A 16,152-nucleotide genomic window follows, 5' to 3' on the forward strand; every position below is an offset into this window, starting at 1 on the left:
TATGTAAATAAATGTGGCAGCCATTTTGTGCACAGCAATGTGATGAATGAGCAGTTAACACCTTTTTGAGGTAAGAGGATTGATGGCCAAGATACCAGGAGGACTCCTCGCTCTCCGAATAATATCAACCTGAACCACTAGAATAGATAGGCAGTGTCTCCTTTTGAGGGATGGCACCTCTGACCATGCAGCCGTCTTTTAATACCTCACTGGTGTGTCTGCCAAGATTACACGCTGAAGTCCTAGAGTTGAGGTTGAACCCAAAACCCTTTTGCTCAGAGGTAAGAGTAGTGCCAGCTGAGCTAAGCTGACTCCTGCAAAATTGATTCTGAAAATCAGTGCGAGCAATGTAAGTGGGTTTCTGCTGAGCCTCGTGGTGATCTCAGAGCCACCATCTTCCCTACACATTTCTGTGAGGCTCTGTCCTGAACGAGTTTAGAAACTTGACCACGAAAAAGCAAACGTCATGGTCCTGCATTGTGGACTATGGCTGCTTTTAAAAAAAAAACTTGCTGAAACCACCAATTCAGTGTGGCTATACTTGTTTTTAATGCCCAAGGTCAAGGCCCATAATGCAGGACTCTACTGAATCATTATTTGTCAGTTTACTTCATTCTTTTTAACCTCAGTAATGTCCAGCTTGGATTTTAAAAGCCTAAAGATTAAGGGAGGGAAAGGAGTTCCACCATTTGGGTGTTATGGGAAAGAGTTTGACTCAATTTCTTTCAATTCATTGCCCTATTTTTTAAATTCAACTCTTTTTTTATTAATTTGTTCTCTGGATGTGGGCAATGCTGGCAAGGTTACGTTTATTGCCCATCCTGCAGGAATTGTTAGTACATGATATGCTGGCCACTTCCGAGGGCACCAAGAGTCGACTATGCCGCTAAGGTAGAAGGACCAAGAGATTGATTAAGAGGGGAAAAATAGAATGAGTAAACTTGCAAGGAACATAAAAGCGGACTGAAAAAGTTTCTACAATTATGTAAAAAGATTAGTGAAGACAAATGTAGGTCCCTTAGTCAGAAATGGGAGAATTTATAATGGGGAACAAGGAAATGACAGAGCAACGAAGCAAATACTTTGGTTCTGTCTTCACAGAAGAGGACACAAATAACTTCTCAGAAATGTTAGGGAACCAAGAGTCTAGTGAGAAGGAGGAATTAAAGGAAATTAGTATGTGAAAAATACTAGAGAAATTAATGGGACTGAAAGCCGATAAATCCCCAGGGCCTGATAATCTGCATCCCGGAGTGAAAAAAGAGGAAGCCATGGAAATAGTGGATGCATTGGTTGTCATCTTTCAAAATTCTATAGATTATGGAACAGTTCCTGCAGATTGAAGGGTGGCAAATGTAACCCCACTATTTAAAAAGGGAGGGAGAGAGAAAACAGGGAACTACAGACCAGTTAGCCTAACATTAGTAGGGAAAATGCCAGAGTATTATAAAGGATATGATATCAGGACACTTAGAAAATATCAATGGCATTAGACAAAGTCAACATGGATTTGTGAAAGGGAAATCATGTTTGACAAACCTACTGGAGTTTTTTTGAGGATGTAACTGGTAGAATAGATAAGGGCGAACCAGTGGATGTGGTTTATTTGGATTTTCAGAAGACATTTGATAAAGTCCCACATAAGAGGTTAGTGTGCAAAATTAAAGCACATGGGATTGGGTGTACTATAGTGGCATGGATTGAAAATTGGTTAACAGACAGGAAACAGATAGTAGGAATAAATGGGTCTTTTTTGGGATGGCAGGCAGTGATTAGTGGGGTACCGCAGGGATCAGTGCTTGGGCCCTAGCTATTCACAATATGTATCAATGATTTGGATGAGGGCACCAAATGTAATATTTCCAAGTTTGCTGATGACACAAAACTAGCTGGGATTGTGAGTTGTGAGGAGGATGTAAAGAGGCTTTAAGGCAATTTAGACAAGTTGAGTGAGTGGGCAAATACATGGCAGATGCAGTATAACGTGGATAAATGCGAAGTTATCCACTTCGGAAGGAAAAACTGAAAGGCAGAGTATTATTTAAATGGTGATAGATTTGGAAATGTTGATGTACAAAGGGACCTGGGTGTCCTTGTACACCAGTCACTGAAAGCAAACATGCAGGTGCAGCAAGCAGTTAGGAAGGCAAGTGGTATTTTGGCCTTCATTACAAGAGGATTTGAGTACAGGAGCAAGGATGTCTTACTGCAGTTATACAGGGCCTTGGTGAGACCACACCTGGAGTATTGTGTGCAGTTTTGGTCTCCTTACCTTAGAGAGGATATACTGGCCATAGAGGGAGTTCAGCGAAGAAATCAGACTGATTCCTGGGATGGCAGGACTGTTGTATGAGGAGAGATTGGGTCGACTCGGCCTATATTCACTAGAGTTTAGAAGAATGAGAGTGGATCTCATTGAAACGTATAAAATTCTGACGGGGCTAGACAGACTAGTTGCAGGGAGGATGTTTCCCCTGGGGGGTCTCAGGATATGGGGTAGGACATATAGGACTGAGATGAGGTGAAATTTCTTCACTGATGGTGGTGAACCTGTGGAATTCTCTACCACAGAAGGCTGTGGAGGCCAAGTCACTGAATATATTTAAGTAGATAGATTTCTAGACAGATTTCTAGATACAGAAGGCATTAAGGGGTGTGGGGAGAGAGTGGGAATATGGTATTGAGATAGAGGATCAGCCATGATCATATTGAATGGTGGAGCAGGCTCGAAGGGCCAAATGGCCTACTGCTCCAATTTTCTGTGTTTCTAAGGTGGCAGGTTCCTTTCCCTGCAGTGAACCAGTTGGGTTTTTATAACAAAATGGCAGCTTTCATGGTCACTTTTTCTGATGCTAGTCCACAAATTGCCAATTTATTTAATTTCACATCCTAGTAGGATTTCAACTCTCAATCTCTGGGTTGCTAGTTGAGTACATTATTGCTAAACTACTATACATATTTTAAGGTTCTGAAAGAGATCATGAAATCATTACACTGGGTGTTGAGCACTGAAGGCTCTTGTTTCTGCACAGTTGTACAAACATGATAAAAGGATGTCTTAGGTTAATGCTATTTTGCAGATACTGGTGTATGTGATTGATGTAATGGACTCCCACCATTAAATCTTCCGATGCTGATTTGATCCAAGGAATTAGTACTGTACCACCAGAGTGTTGTTTTGTGGTTACTAAATAGAAGGTGCTGAAATGGTACTAGAATGGGGACTCCCATCAATATTGTAGCCCTTGACTGGGTACCTTGCCTTAGTCAAGTCATTTGATTTGTCTGGCCGAGATCAGTGACTAGCTGTCTGCTGGACACTGGTCAGCATTCACATCTTAGAATTTGACCCTGACCCCCAGTCTGTGGAACAATGCACTGCTGTGTTGCAGAAGTGGAACATCTATAACAAAAATCTTGCACCTGCATGTAGTTCCTGTCAACCTTTTTCACTGTAAATGCAAACATGGACAGTTTTCACTAAAAATTCCTATGTAAACTTGCCGTGCTGTAATTATACCCTCCCTCTGGTGTTGGAACTGCAGTGCCACCACTGGTGGGATGATGTGACTACAGTACGACAAGTTTACATAGGCAGTTTCCATTATAAATGTGAACATGGGACTATATAATGGAAACTTTTTTTAAAGTATCAAACGTATGACATTTTAAAATTAAGACTAAATTATCGCCTAGCCTCTAACCCAGCTTTACCTGAAGACTACATTCAATCTTGACTCCCCGTGAACAATGACATAGCACTTCGGCTAGTGGCAATAAAAACTTTTAAAGGGAACAAGAAAATGGCATTTAACTGCCTTCAACTTGTCTAGCCTTTTTACTTTTGCTGTCCTAGGTTCATAACCCTAAGGATTTGATCCAACTATCTTTTTTGAAGGCTTTGAGCCACAATCCAGTGCACCAGATGGTGTTCTATTCTCCAAGTCTGAAGACTAGTGAGATGGACTGTGATCTTTTCCAGTCCTGTACATTGTTCCTGTTATTACTTTAAGTGTAATCTTGTGTTGACTTTAGCTTGTATCCTCTGGAACTCTTGTGCAAGATGAAGGTAACATACCAATGATTTTCTCACCTTCCTACCCAATATCAGGGTATGGTAGCATAGTGGTTATGTTGGACTAATAATCCAGAGCACATAAGCTCAAATCCCACTGTGGCAGTTTTAAAAATTTGAATTCAGATTTTTTTGTTTAAAAATATGAAGCTGTCTGATTGTCGTAGAAATCCAACTGATTCACTAATGTCCTTTTAGGGAAGGAAACCAGATGTCCTTGCGTGATCTGGCCTGTATGTGATTCCAGTCCCACTCTCTGGTTGATTCTTAACTGCCCTTTGGCTTGCTCCGCCACTTCATTCAGTTGTATCAAACTGGGCAACTGGTGACTGGCAATAAATGCCAATGACTCCCACAGCCCAAGAATTTTATTTTTAAATTAGATTTTAACTTTCTTAGATTTCATGGCTCAGTGGTGTAAAATCTGTGATTATCACTGGCCTTTTTTTAACTACCTTTCAGAATACTTTGTTCCAACCATTCTACAGCCTTAACTATTTTTAAAATTTTATTTTGAGACAAACATTTCTCACTGGGAAGGACGAGAAGAGAAATTGCAAACTTTTTTTCTCTTTTTAAAATGTAACCATTTTGGAAGTGACTCCATCTTTCATGGTTGAGGCACAGACTCTAAGCTATCTGCAAATTAACATCTGAAAAGCAATGGGCCCAAGCATTTTTGTACATTGAACCAGCTGAAACACAGTTTAACAAAAAACTTGAAACTGGGATTAAAAACTTCAAAATTACCCTTAGGCTAAAGACTTGAATTCATGTTTTTAAAAATTGAGGGTATACTGGGTTTAATGAGTGCAAGCTTTTAATTACTTTAGCAGTCTACATGGTGTGTGCTATTATAGAAATTATAATTTTGCTTGTAGTGTATGGGATACATTTTGATAAACTAAGAACTTTATGTATCTAATAGTTTCTGGAGAGATTTTATTTCTTAATTTAACAAGTGTTTTTCCTTTGGGTCTGCTTTTGAGATTCATATGAGCAAATATTTATTATGTATTTTAGTTCCTTAGTAAAATGTGCATGCTATGAAGTTGTCAGTAGAGTTTGTCTTAATAGACCATGTTGTTTGAAGTTTGCTTTTATTATGTAAACAGAATTAGAGTATTTTTAAACAAAGTACTGAGCTACCTCAATCTCTGGTGGCTTTACTTTCCCCAAACAGGATATTGCCCAGTCACAACTTGTCATGTAACAGGACATCTGTATATCTAGTGCTGATTTTATATATCTGGCCCTTCTGCATGTTTAATGGACTAAAGGCAGGATACTTGTGCTATACAAATACTTGTAAAACCAACATTTCCCTTTCTCTGATCTTAATGTCTTGGGTGGTTTTGGAGTTACTGACTTTTGTCACTAGGCAATTTTCCATCCACTTGACTTTTCCAACATCATAATGAAAGTTTGTAATATCAACATATTTACTGTCTAACCCGCAAACCTGCTTTGGTGTTTAAGAATCAAAAAATGCTGACCCATTTCAATTTTCAAAAATAACTGCACACAGAAGTTAAACAATATCATGTATCCCAATACATGAATGGTTAATGCTACCAATAGCCATAAAGACAGGAAAAACTAATGTAAATCTAAGGTGAATGGGATCGTGACCATGAAGTACTGTTCATAGCTGTATTCACAGCAGGAATAACTTCCTCCCCCTCCCCTGCTATAACTTTTTTTGCAAATATGTCTGCAAATAAGACAACTTTTTAGATTTTTTTAAAAAGCTGCATTTTAACAACTTGCTTGTTATGCTTAAGGAACAAACATTGTTCCCTGGAGGTTAGTCAAATTGACTTTAGTCAAAAGTTGACTCTTTATTCCACAGAAGTATTTTGTTAAAACCTACAATTTAAGGGGCAATTACCAAATGAGCACATGTGTCAGAAACAATCAGCTCATCTGAAAACATTCTGCTTCAAGTTCACTGCAATTAACAGTGGGCGAAAGTAACCTTGGGCCAGAATTTGCTGGCAAAATAATGGCAAGTTTAATGCGCACACCGTTGTTGGTGTGGAAATCGTCCAGCAATTTGTGGTGAGGAAGAGATACCCCATGAGTTGTGAATCGCCACAGATTGCTGGACGATTTGCGCTGCTCCGCCATTAGCCTCACAAACGGAAGCTCACCGTCAGCCTCCCGGTGAGTTTCAAGAAATTGCTGCATTTGCCTGTTAATTACAGATGTAAACTTGCTGCAGAAAGTTAGGGCTAGTACTTAACAGCGCAAGTACCCTTTTAATAACAATATTTATGTTCTTGCAATCCACTCAACCTCTGGCTCAGAAAGGCAACAATTGAAACTGTGGAGTCTCTTTCCTGCAGGTAGTAAATTGCTCTGAGATTTTTTTTAAAATTCTTTTTTGTTTTGTCTTCTTTCTCTTGCTCTCAATCCAATCTTTCTTTCTGTACCTGATTTTGATTCTAATTCACCCTATTTCCTTCTCAGTCATTTCTGTTTCTTTCTCGATCCTTAGATTGGTTAAGGAGATACTGTTGGTCCCTTGCTCATCAAGGTCCCAGATACCCCGTTGCCTTTGATGTGCCATTATCGGCTCTCACTTCTAGCAATTTGCGGTGCGAGAAATTTTCGAGTTGAAGGATGAGGGAAAAAGTCTGTCTAACAGGCGCATTACGAGATGCTTCGCTCCAGCAAATTTAGGCTTTTGTTTCTAAGACCCTTCAGTTCCACCATCCAATCAAGCTGATTGGGATTTGAAGTTGTCCGTATCAACCGGGGGGTGGGGGAGATGGGGTTGCATTTTTTTTTCCCTTGTAAAATAACACCCGAGTTAAAATGTTGACTAAAAGGCTTAAAAAGCTGATGGTTTGCATGTATGTGTAGTGCAGTTTCTGATGTTGATCAGTCGACAGAGAGAGGCAAATGGTAGCTTTCGAAGTCTGAATGTATTTTTAAAGTATACTGAGGTGTCACAAAAGCTCTTCCTCTTAACCCAAGTTTATAGTCTATTTAATGGAGTGTGGGTGACCTTTTTTTGGCTTGGGATTAACAGAGCGATTGGGAATATAAAATATGTGCATTCCAAGTATATTATAAAAATGTCATGTTAGGGTTAAAATGTGGAATAATGGATAATGTACATGTTTTTTACTGAAATGGCAAAAATGTGCTCATTTATCCAATACTGTACTTTAAGGATGCTAATGTCCTTTTGAATGTGTGTAATGAAGTTTACTGTGCCTGAAAATTACTATTTTGTACAACTTAAATACTGTAATACTATAGACGCTGCAACTTAAATGTATATTTATGTATGTTAATGTGATTCATTATTTGTATTTTGTTGCAGTCAGATCAAGAAAATAATTGCACCTTATGTAATGTCCTTCTGGTTCCGGTAAGTAGGCCATGTCTCGTTTTGTAATGTCTTCTGAAACACATTGATGTAAAGAGTACCTGCATGCATGTTTACCCTTTTTAAAATAAAACTAGAGGTTTGTTTTAAAGAGCACAGTTTGTATATAGCTGACCTTGTAGTGATGGTCTGGTGGAATCCTGGTTCCTTGGAGGTTAATTAAATTATTAATACAAGTTGATTTTGATTCTGTAGAAATGATTTGCTGTTAAAACCTTCAATTTGACACAAACCATGCCATTTATAATTGTTCTGTATATAACTTAGACAGATTAACCTTTCAGTTGTTTAGAATTACCATGTATTGAAGTTCCTTTCTCCATGTGCTTTGACATTACTGAATGTGCCTTGCAATGCTGAATCAAATGTATTTTTATGGTTTGTCACTTTTAAGCTAGATGCTTTATTTAATTCTGATGGCTAGGTTCTCATTATAAGATAGTAAATGATACTATGGAACATCAATTCCTTTTGTGACAGTTACTGTAAAATGCAAAGACGTGAAGTAATGTTGTAGTGCACTTCACCTTCAAAACAGTCAGAAAATCAAGTACCAAGACTGGCTGCCAGATCGGACAGTTTTCATCTAATTTTGGTGCTTTTTCAACAACTTGCGTTTATATAGCGCCTTTAACATAGTAGTAACATACCAAGGCGCTTCACTGGAGCATTATTGGACAAAATTTAACCCCGAGCCACAGAGATATTGGGACAGGAGACCAAAAGCTTGGTCAAAGAGGTTTTAAGGAGCAACTTGAGGGAGGGAGAGGCAGAGGGAATTCCACAGCTTAGGGCCTAGGCAGCTGAAGATGCAGCCGGCAATGGTGGAGCGATGAAAATTGGGATGCGCAAGAGGCCAGAATTGGAGGAGTGCAGAGATCTCTGTGGAGGGCGAAGGGTTGGGTTGTAGGGCTGGAGGAGGTTAGAGATAGGGAGGGACGAGGCCAGGGATTTGAACACTAGGATGAGAATTTTAAAATCTAGGTGTTGCTGGATCAGGAGCCAATATAGGTCAGTGTGCACAGGGGTGATGGGACTTGGTGCACGTTAGGATTACGGGGTGGCAGAGTTTTGGATGAGATCAAGTTTACAGAGGGTGCAAGATGGGAGGCAGACCAGGAGACCATTGGAATAGTCGAGGCTGCAGGCAACAAAGGCATGGATGAGGGTTTCAGCAGCAGTTGAGCTGAGGCAGGGGTGGAAACAGGTGATGTGGAAGTTGGTGTATTTTCAACAAAATACTCTAAATGGAGAGGTGAGGTGGTGGGGAATGGGTGCGGTGGCAATGTTTTCCTCATCCAATCCTGTTGGGCTATTAGGCTCCCTTGCCAATATCATGAGCAATTTCTGACCATGGCGGTGGGATAATGTCCCAGGGAAAGGATAGGAAACTTACTGAGATTTTTTGGGGGGCTGGGGGGGGTGGTGGGCAAACTAACGTGGCGTAAGATATCGGTGAATTTTCGCTTGCAATTAGGACATCACTGTGTGGGGGGGGAAGGAGGGAGAGGGGAAGGGTTGTGTGCTTTCATCATGCAGAATGTACAGTAAATGGATACAAATATTTTCATTGTGCAGGTCCATTGAATAATTTCCACACATTGTAAAATCAACAATCTGTACTGTTGAAAATTGAAATTTACTCTCCGCTTGATGTGACTTTTTTTTAAAACTGAGTATTTCCAGCAGCCAAATCGTAGTGATACTGTTTCACATAATTAGTTCACTCTAAACTTATAGACAAATAAGTCTAGAGCTTGACTTTTTTGGTGAGAAGTTAATCGTATAGCATTAGTGCAGTAATTTAGCACCTGGCTACTATCCATTCTCCCTCTCCCTCGACCTTTTTTCCCCCCTTCCCCCCCCCCCCCCCCCCCCCCCCCCCCAAACCCCTTCCTTTCCTCCCCCTACATTGTGTGGAGTTTCAAGTATATTCCATTTGGTGTGCAATATATTGGTCCCTGTTGTGGACTGAAGAGTAACTAGCCAAAAAATATAATGACTTGTGGATTCAAAGATTTTGTGTGGATTTTTTTTTCTAATGCAATATTACAAATAACGTCCTTATTTGCATTTAGCTGTAAATGACTTTATCTTTGAACTAGAGGATGAAATAGCATTGCAAGGTGCTTGTGCCAACCTGCTGTGAAGAGTCCATTTTATCTCTGGCACTGTTGCGCTAGTTTTTTTTAGCAGGGTTGGGAACAAGAATCACAAGCACAGTAATGTTCCTGCCTTACAGGATAGGGAATTAAAAGCATTCAATCATGGACAGTCAAGCCCTAAGTGTTCCATCTATTAAATGAAATTTTTTAAGTTCCATTATTTCTAACGGTAGGCAATAGAACAAGATTAGTGCAGCATGTATGAAGTTTTGACTGAACAATTTATTTTGGAAAACTCAATTTGAACACAGTGCAATCTTTAGCAATTGCTTTATTTAACTTAGAATCATAGAAATTGAAGCACAGGAGGTGGCCATCTGGCCCACTGTACCTTTGCTGGTGCTAGCTCTTCAACTGGAGCTAACTACTTTAATCCCATTTCCCTGCTCTTGGTAAAAATCTGCAAATCTTTCTGGTAAGAAATTTGGAAACTGACCAGTTCATATTTCTTTTTCCTCTGTTGCAGGATTTTTGGTATCGTACTTATAATTGTTGATGTTGTTCTTGTAATTGTGGACTTGTCAACTGCAAATAAAAGTAAGCCCTTTAGGCATGGAATTGTAGGAGTATCATTGGCTATATCCTTCTTCTTCGCTATTGACGTTCTCCTTCGAATCTTTGTTGAAGGGTAAGGACTTTTTTAAAGTGAGATTGGTATTAATGTTTAATCCTGTTTTTAGATGATTTGCATTAAGAATTAGAGTAATCCTTATGTCCAAATGTTGGGGCTAGGGAAAGAGAAAAAACTTTCAACTATTTGAAATAAATTTCCGTTCCCCAATGCTATTGAACAAAATTTGTTTCTCATTCTATTTCCAAAAAAATTGCACGCCTAACTTCTTTTATATAGCTGCTGTATCCCTCAATCAAATGTAGATTTCACTACATTTATTTCATAGCATTTCCATGTTGTTGCAGATAGCACGAATGGCCTACGTAATTCGAGGCATTTGTTGATGATCTCTTGCCAACCATTGCTAGAGGAAGGTGGCGTGTGATTCATTGTAAACTGGTTTCAGTGGCTATTGGGTAAAGTAAAAGCCAATTCCCCTTGTAGCCCAATGACCAGAGTCCCTTGGATTCTATTTTAAAGCTTTTGCATTGAGCAATTTTCACCAGACTTCCAGCAAAGGTGTGTCTAAAATCATCTATTTGCCATCTTCCAAATGCTAAGGATTTCATCTTAAATTTCTGGCATAGGCACCTTCAGTAGGATATTTATTCATTGTAGTTTATCTTTCACTCCCTCCCATTGTTGTTTGAAGTGATTTGGAGTACAAGCTATTTTTCACTAAGCATAAAGTCTGCAACTTTCTTTATCAATGAACTGAGGGCTAATCTGAAGCTGTGATTCTTGTACAGCATGGGAGGAAAATAGCATTGTTCTTGAGTCAAGATTTTAAAGATGCATGTCCTGTAACTTTCCTATGTTGGGTAGGATGATTTAAGCATACTTCATCTCCACATAGTATAATATTCCTCATTCTTTGATTTTAACAGACAGGTTACCACCATGCAAACTAATTTTCCTCAAATAACTGACTCAACAAACAAGTAAAAAATAAAACTTTGTCCTAGAATATACATTTTGTATTTTGTACATTTTTGAAACAAAATAACACAAATGGATCCACCTGACATCTTAAGTCTGCTTAGGAGGGGGATAGGGAAGGCACAAAGGAATCGCCCTTTTATACACTGCAGTTTATGTAGCTTACAGTGTAATGAAAACTACTCCAGCCATGAAATGGAAATTTACAAATATAGAACTTCAACTATGATTTTATTTTCAATCTGTGTTGCAGGTTCCGTGTATATTTTCGTTCCAAGCTTAACATTTTGGATGCAGTTATTGTGGTTGTTACCCAGGTTATTACAATGGTATATGCATTTTCTGATTTGAGTGGAGCAACTCTTATTCCCAGGTATAGTTATATACAATAAAATTCATAAAATAAAAATAGATGTTCTAATTCAACTTAATATAGACACACATTTAAAATTGTGCAGAATTTTAAAGAAAATATATTTTGTACATTTTAATCCAGGATTTTTAAATATTTTTTAAAAATAGAAAGCACTGGTTTTAAATGGGAGCTGATTTGAAACTAGTAACTTTGAGTTGAATCAATCATCTATAGATAATTCAATATCTGATTCATTTTCCTCTAACTACAGGCTGATGCTATCTTCCCCCCCCCCCCCACCCCCCGGAATATAGACTTAATGCTTGGTCTTTGCATTTATATAGTGTCTTTCAAATTACTTAATGGTGCAGGGACCATTGTAGACAAATGTGGCAGCCATTTTTGTTTACAGCTAGACCCAACAAAATAGTGAGGTGAATAACCAGTTCCTCTTTCTTGTGCTATTTGGGAGAAGAGCAATTGGCAGGATTTTGAAAGTGTCTGGGATCTTTAAATACCTGCCTGAACCATAAGAACAGACAGGCCTTAAAGCTGATGCATTAAACCAAGGCAACACCTCTGAAAATGGAGTGTTCCCTTGTACATTGTAGTGCCAGCCTAGATTAGGGCTAAAGTTTTGAGAGCAGTTTGAGCACATGACCTGCTGAGGTGTGTGCTATCAACTGAGCCAAGCTTTTTTTATATTTTAAAAAAAGGGCAAGGGAAGGCCACCAGTAATGGGCTGACTACGTAAGATATTGATATCATGAACTAGGGAGTGGAAAATTTTCAAGATGAGAAAATGTTTGTAAAGCAGTTTAATGGCCGAGGAATTGTTCCTAAAATGCATTCCAGTTAAGTTATACCCATGATGAATTAGAGCATCATCGTCCTGCTATATGGACGGTGGAACACAGCTTTCAACTTTCCCTGCTCTTGAGTTCCCAATCTCATCTATATATAATTAGGAAGGAATAATGTGTGGGCCAGCGAATTCTCTAAATTTGAAAGGGAAAACCAGAGTAAGTGTTATAGCCAGTTTGTTCTATCAAATGGGATATAATCCAATTTATAGTTCCTAAACTTTCCTGCTGATTTCTTTAACAACTTAATCTTTAGTGGCTCCTGATATCTTTATTGGAGCCAATCATATTTTCAGTCTTTCACTGCAATGTGTGCACAGTATTGATATTGCCATGTAATTCAGTGATGCCAACTGAAAATATGGCATTTGATTTGAGCACCTGCAACCAATTGCAAAGAACTTGGTCACTTAAGTGTGTTTATGCAAGGTATGAGAAATCCTTAAATTGTACAGCAAAAAAATTGTGGATGATGTTTATAACGTGTCTGTTTTATAGCAAAGGACACCAGAAATATAATTTATATACTTTTATTGCAGAAGGGAAGATTAGATTTCTAAAGAATGGCTAGTTCCACTAATTAACTTTGTTCCTCAGGGTGGTGACTGTCTTTCGAGTACTTCGAGTGGTCATCTTGGTTAGAATTTTCAGGCTTGCCTCACAGAAAAAACATCTTGAAAAGGCCACAAGAAGAATGGTGAGTTTGTCACTAGAAACATTTGCTCTAAAATAGCAGGAGAATCACTCCAGTGCAGTTTTCTAGAAGTCAGTTTAAGAATCATGCCAAAACTTCTGTCAATAGGTTGGTTCCCTTTCTGGGCTGTAAATGATGTGTGTTTACAACATCCAATTTGCAAAAGCATTTCTTGGTGAGTTACTTGTACATCTTAACTTTGGCCAATAGATCAGGAGTGATCTGTAAGTGGTGCTATGAAATAATTCATGTTTTTTGGGCAGAGACACATCTCAAAACTAATCTGAATGTCATGTCAACTGATAAGATGCCACTATTTTATAAAGATTCCATTATTTTATAAAATTAGATTGAAACTGAAGAATAAATTTTTAAATAGTGAATGTAAAGGCAATTACCACCTTTTTAAATTAATCTAAAATTCTTCTGTGAACCGTAACAAATTGCCTGAAAATATTAAACTGGTTATTTTGATTTTTTAATATATTATGGACATCGTCAGTAATCCAGAAAATTATGCACTGAAATTAAGGAACTTTGAGCTAACTAAAGCACTCTGCTTTCACCTTTTTTTCTTTGTCTCCGATTATGATGTAAAATGATAACCATATCAGGAACTGAAGTATAGTGATCATGTCCTCTCCCTTTTTGTGATTTAACCATTTGAATTTTCTTTCCGGAGAAGATTTTCATCCCATCAGTTTCTTGCATAGATGTAATCACTAGTGGAATGTGCTTTTGCATAAATAGTTGAGACCACAGATTTATACAAAAATCTCCAATTTGCATTCCTCACCTTAAAATTAAACTGATGGGTTTAGGGTTCCCATCAGCTTTTGTAGTACAACATTATTTCATCTTCCCAATGTTAACAAAATTCTTAACACTTTAAACTACTGTGCTCTACGACTAATCAGTGTAATGCACAAAGCCAGAAATGAGAATAGAGAGTTTGCTAGGAGAGCATTGGAGTAGTCAACTACAGATGATCTAGTCATGAGGGTTTCAGCGGCAGGTGGGTGGCAGCGGGTGATGTTATGGAGATGGAAGCAGGCAGCTTTTGTTTTTGTTTGTTGCATTTAATTGTTACTCTCCTAGCCTGTCCTCTATACTGCATTGAAAGTGCAGTGTTTGGCTTCCTCCCTGGACTTGTTTGGTGGGGAGGTAATCCTTCAATTGGTCTAGACAACTGGGAAAAGAAATTCAGTGCTGCAGAGTAGAAGCCCTGGAAGGCAAATTGTATCAAGCTGTGACCTTCAGTATTCTGTTCATACAACAAATTGCATATTGTAGTACATAATTCTACTGTTTTGAGGGTGGAGTGTTTGTGTGATGGGGATTTGTTACTTTGACTTTCCACTATAGTTCTGGCTGGTTCCAGTGAAGTGCGTTTGGATCTAGCTGGTTCTGTGTTGCTGTGTGTTCCTGTCCCCTTCTTGCATAGAAGTTGGTCGATGTTTTTAAAATCACAATCCTTTATTTACTACTGAAGTGACTACTTCAAGTTGACTACACTACAATGATTGAAATTAGCAATATTCCATCAGGCTAGAGGGCTGGTTTTAGAGAGTTATTTTGTTAAACTTTAAAAATTGCATCTTTTTTTCTTCATCAATAAAAGTACTTTGCAGAGATGTTTGAAGAGTTCCTACTTCTGTGTCTAAATTCAGGGCATGTTATGTAGAAGTCCAGTCCTTACTTGGCTGACTGTATAGTCCTTCCTGAATTTGCTGCCTTTTAAGTTAACACATTCTCTGATTCAACTGCCACCAATCAACTAACCAGAATACATTACAAAATAAACAAGCATTTAAAGTTTCACTTGTTGTATCCAGATCTTGTGTTTGCAGTGCCTTTCTGAATGTGTACTGAATGAAGATGTCAGCAGAGGAGTAAACCCTCTGGGGAAACTATGCAGTAGGAAAGGACTTGCTACCAAGGTTGTTATTCATGTGTTGGCACTCTAGGGAAACTGGTGTTTTTAGGAAGCCTGGATAAAGTTTGATGCATGAGAATGGGAAGCCAAAAGCAAAGATTGTGAGGAGGGAAGAACGAGGAGCGCAGTTAGATTTTTCACAAGGAGGGTATGGTGCGCCCTAACATGGAATAGACTGGTCTTGGTGATCTTGACCCAAGAGAAAAGATAGTGGTGAACTATGTAATGTAATGGTCCTGATTTGTGAGTCCTGGATTGAAGCATTTTTCTTGGAAGAAAGATTCAGTGTTAACTTTATTGGGGATATTAATCCCTAATTTTAGAGTAGATCCTGTCCAATGTGACTTTGGGACGGGGGGTGTTAAATGAGTTGTTGCCTAGGATTTCAACAAGTGGCAAACTGTGATCTAATGGAATCATTGAAGTCATTGCACAGAAGGAGATTATTTGGCTTATTACATCTGAGTTGATGTTGGCTCTTCAACAGCAGCTGTCTACTATCAACCCATTTTGTGCTTTTTTTTTTCTCGGCTGCTTTTGCACTCCCAGTAACCAACTTGAGGCTATTTGCCTTCATGGGAATTCAGAAGACTGTGCAAATTTTTTTTAAGGATGTCATGTGTACACTCTCACTGAGAACTGAACTAGATTAACTGAATTATATTTTCTATATAACAAAAAACAGAAAATGCTGGTAACACTCATCAGGTCAGTCAGAATTTGAGGAGAGAATAGACAAGGTAATATTTCAGGTGTGGACCCTTCATCAGAATATTGTATTTTCTATGGTTTTTTTATAGAGCTAAGTATAATGTCATTTATTATAATGTGCTAAGAGGATTGAAAAACTCTCTGCTTTATTTACAGGTATCTGAAAACAAAAGGCGCTATCAAAAGGATGGATTTGACTTGGACCTTACTTACATTACTGGTGTGTAGATGTCTTGCTAATAAATATTTACTTTTTAAAAGAATCTTTTTAGTTTCCACTCTGCATCTGTAGTTAAGGGAGCAGTCAGCTTTTGTCCAGGCTTCTCTGTTTGTTTGAAACCAGCTGTTATGATGTGTTTGGGCAGTCCAGGGATCACTCTCCCTTCATCTGATTGGGAAGG

The 16,152-nt window shown here is 38.5% G+C and overlaps 3 protein-coding genes across 4 annotated transcripts in view; 1 reads left to right on the top strand and 2 right to left on the bottom strand.

The window, feature by feature from the left end:
* The window catches only part of fgl1b (fibrinogen like 1B), a 106,995-nt gene that overhangs the window by 46,032 nt on the left and 44,811 nt on the right, over positions 1–16,152 (bottom strand). The window lies entirely within an intron of this gene.
* The window catches only part of tpte (transmembrane phosphatase with tensin homology), a 76,264-nt gene that overhangs the window by 20,584 nt on the left and 39,528 nt on the right, over positions 1–16,152 (top strand). For both annotated transcript variants that reach the window (XM_067985882.1, XM_067985883.1), the window contains 5 exons: positions 7,410–7,457; positions 10,107–10,268; positions 11,446–11,565; positions 13,008–13,107; positions 15,908–15,971. In XM_067985882.1, the coding sequence (XP_067841983.1) occupies positions 7,410–7,457; positions 10,107–10,268; positions 11,446–11,565; positions 13,008–13,107; positions 15,908–15,971 (494 nt within the window). The remainder of the gene's footprint in view (positions 1–7,409; positions 7,458–10,106; positions 10,269–11,445; positions 11,566–13,007; positions 13,108–15,907; positions 15,972–16,152) is intronic.
* slc25a15a (solute carrier family 25 member 15a) overlaps positions 1–16,152 on the bottom strand; it is an 88,099-nt gene that overhangs the window by 6,745 nt on the left and 65,202 nt on the right. The gene's annotated exons all lie outside the window — the stretch shown is intronic.

The sequence above is a fragment of the Heptranchias perlo genome, chromosome 6 (assembly GCF_035084215.1).
Source record: "Heptranchias perlo isolate sHepPer1 chromosome 6, sHepPer1.hap1, whole genome shotgun sequence".
NCBI lineage: Eukaryota > Metazoa > Chordata > Chondrichthyes > Hexanchiformes > Hexanchidae > Heptranchias > Heptranchias perlo.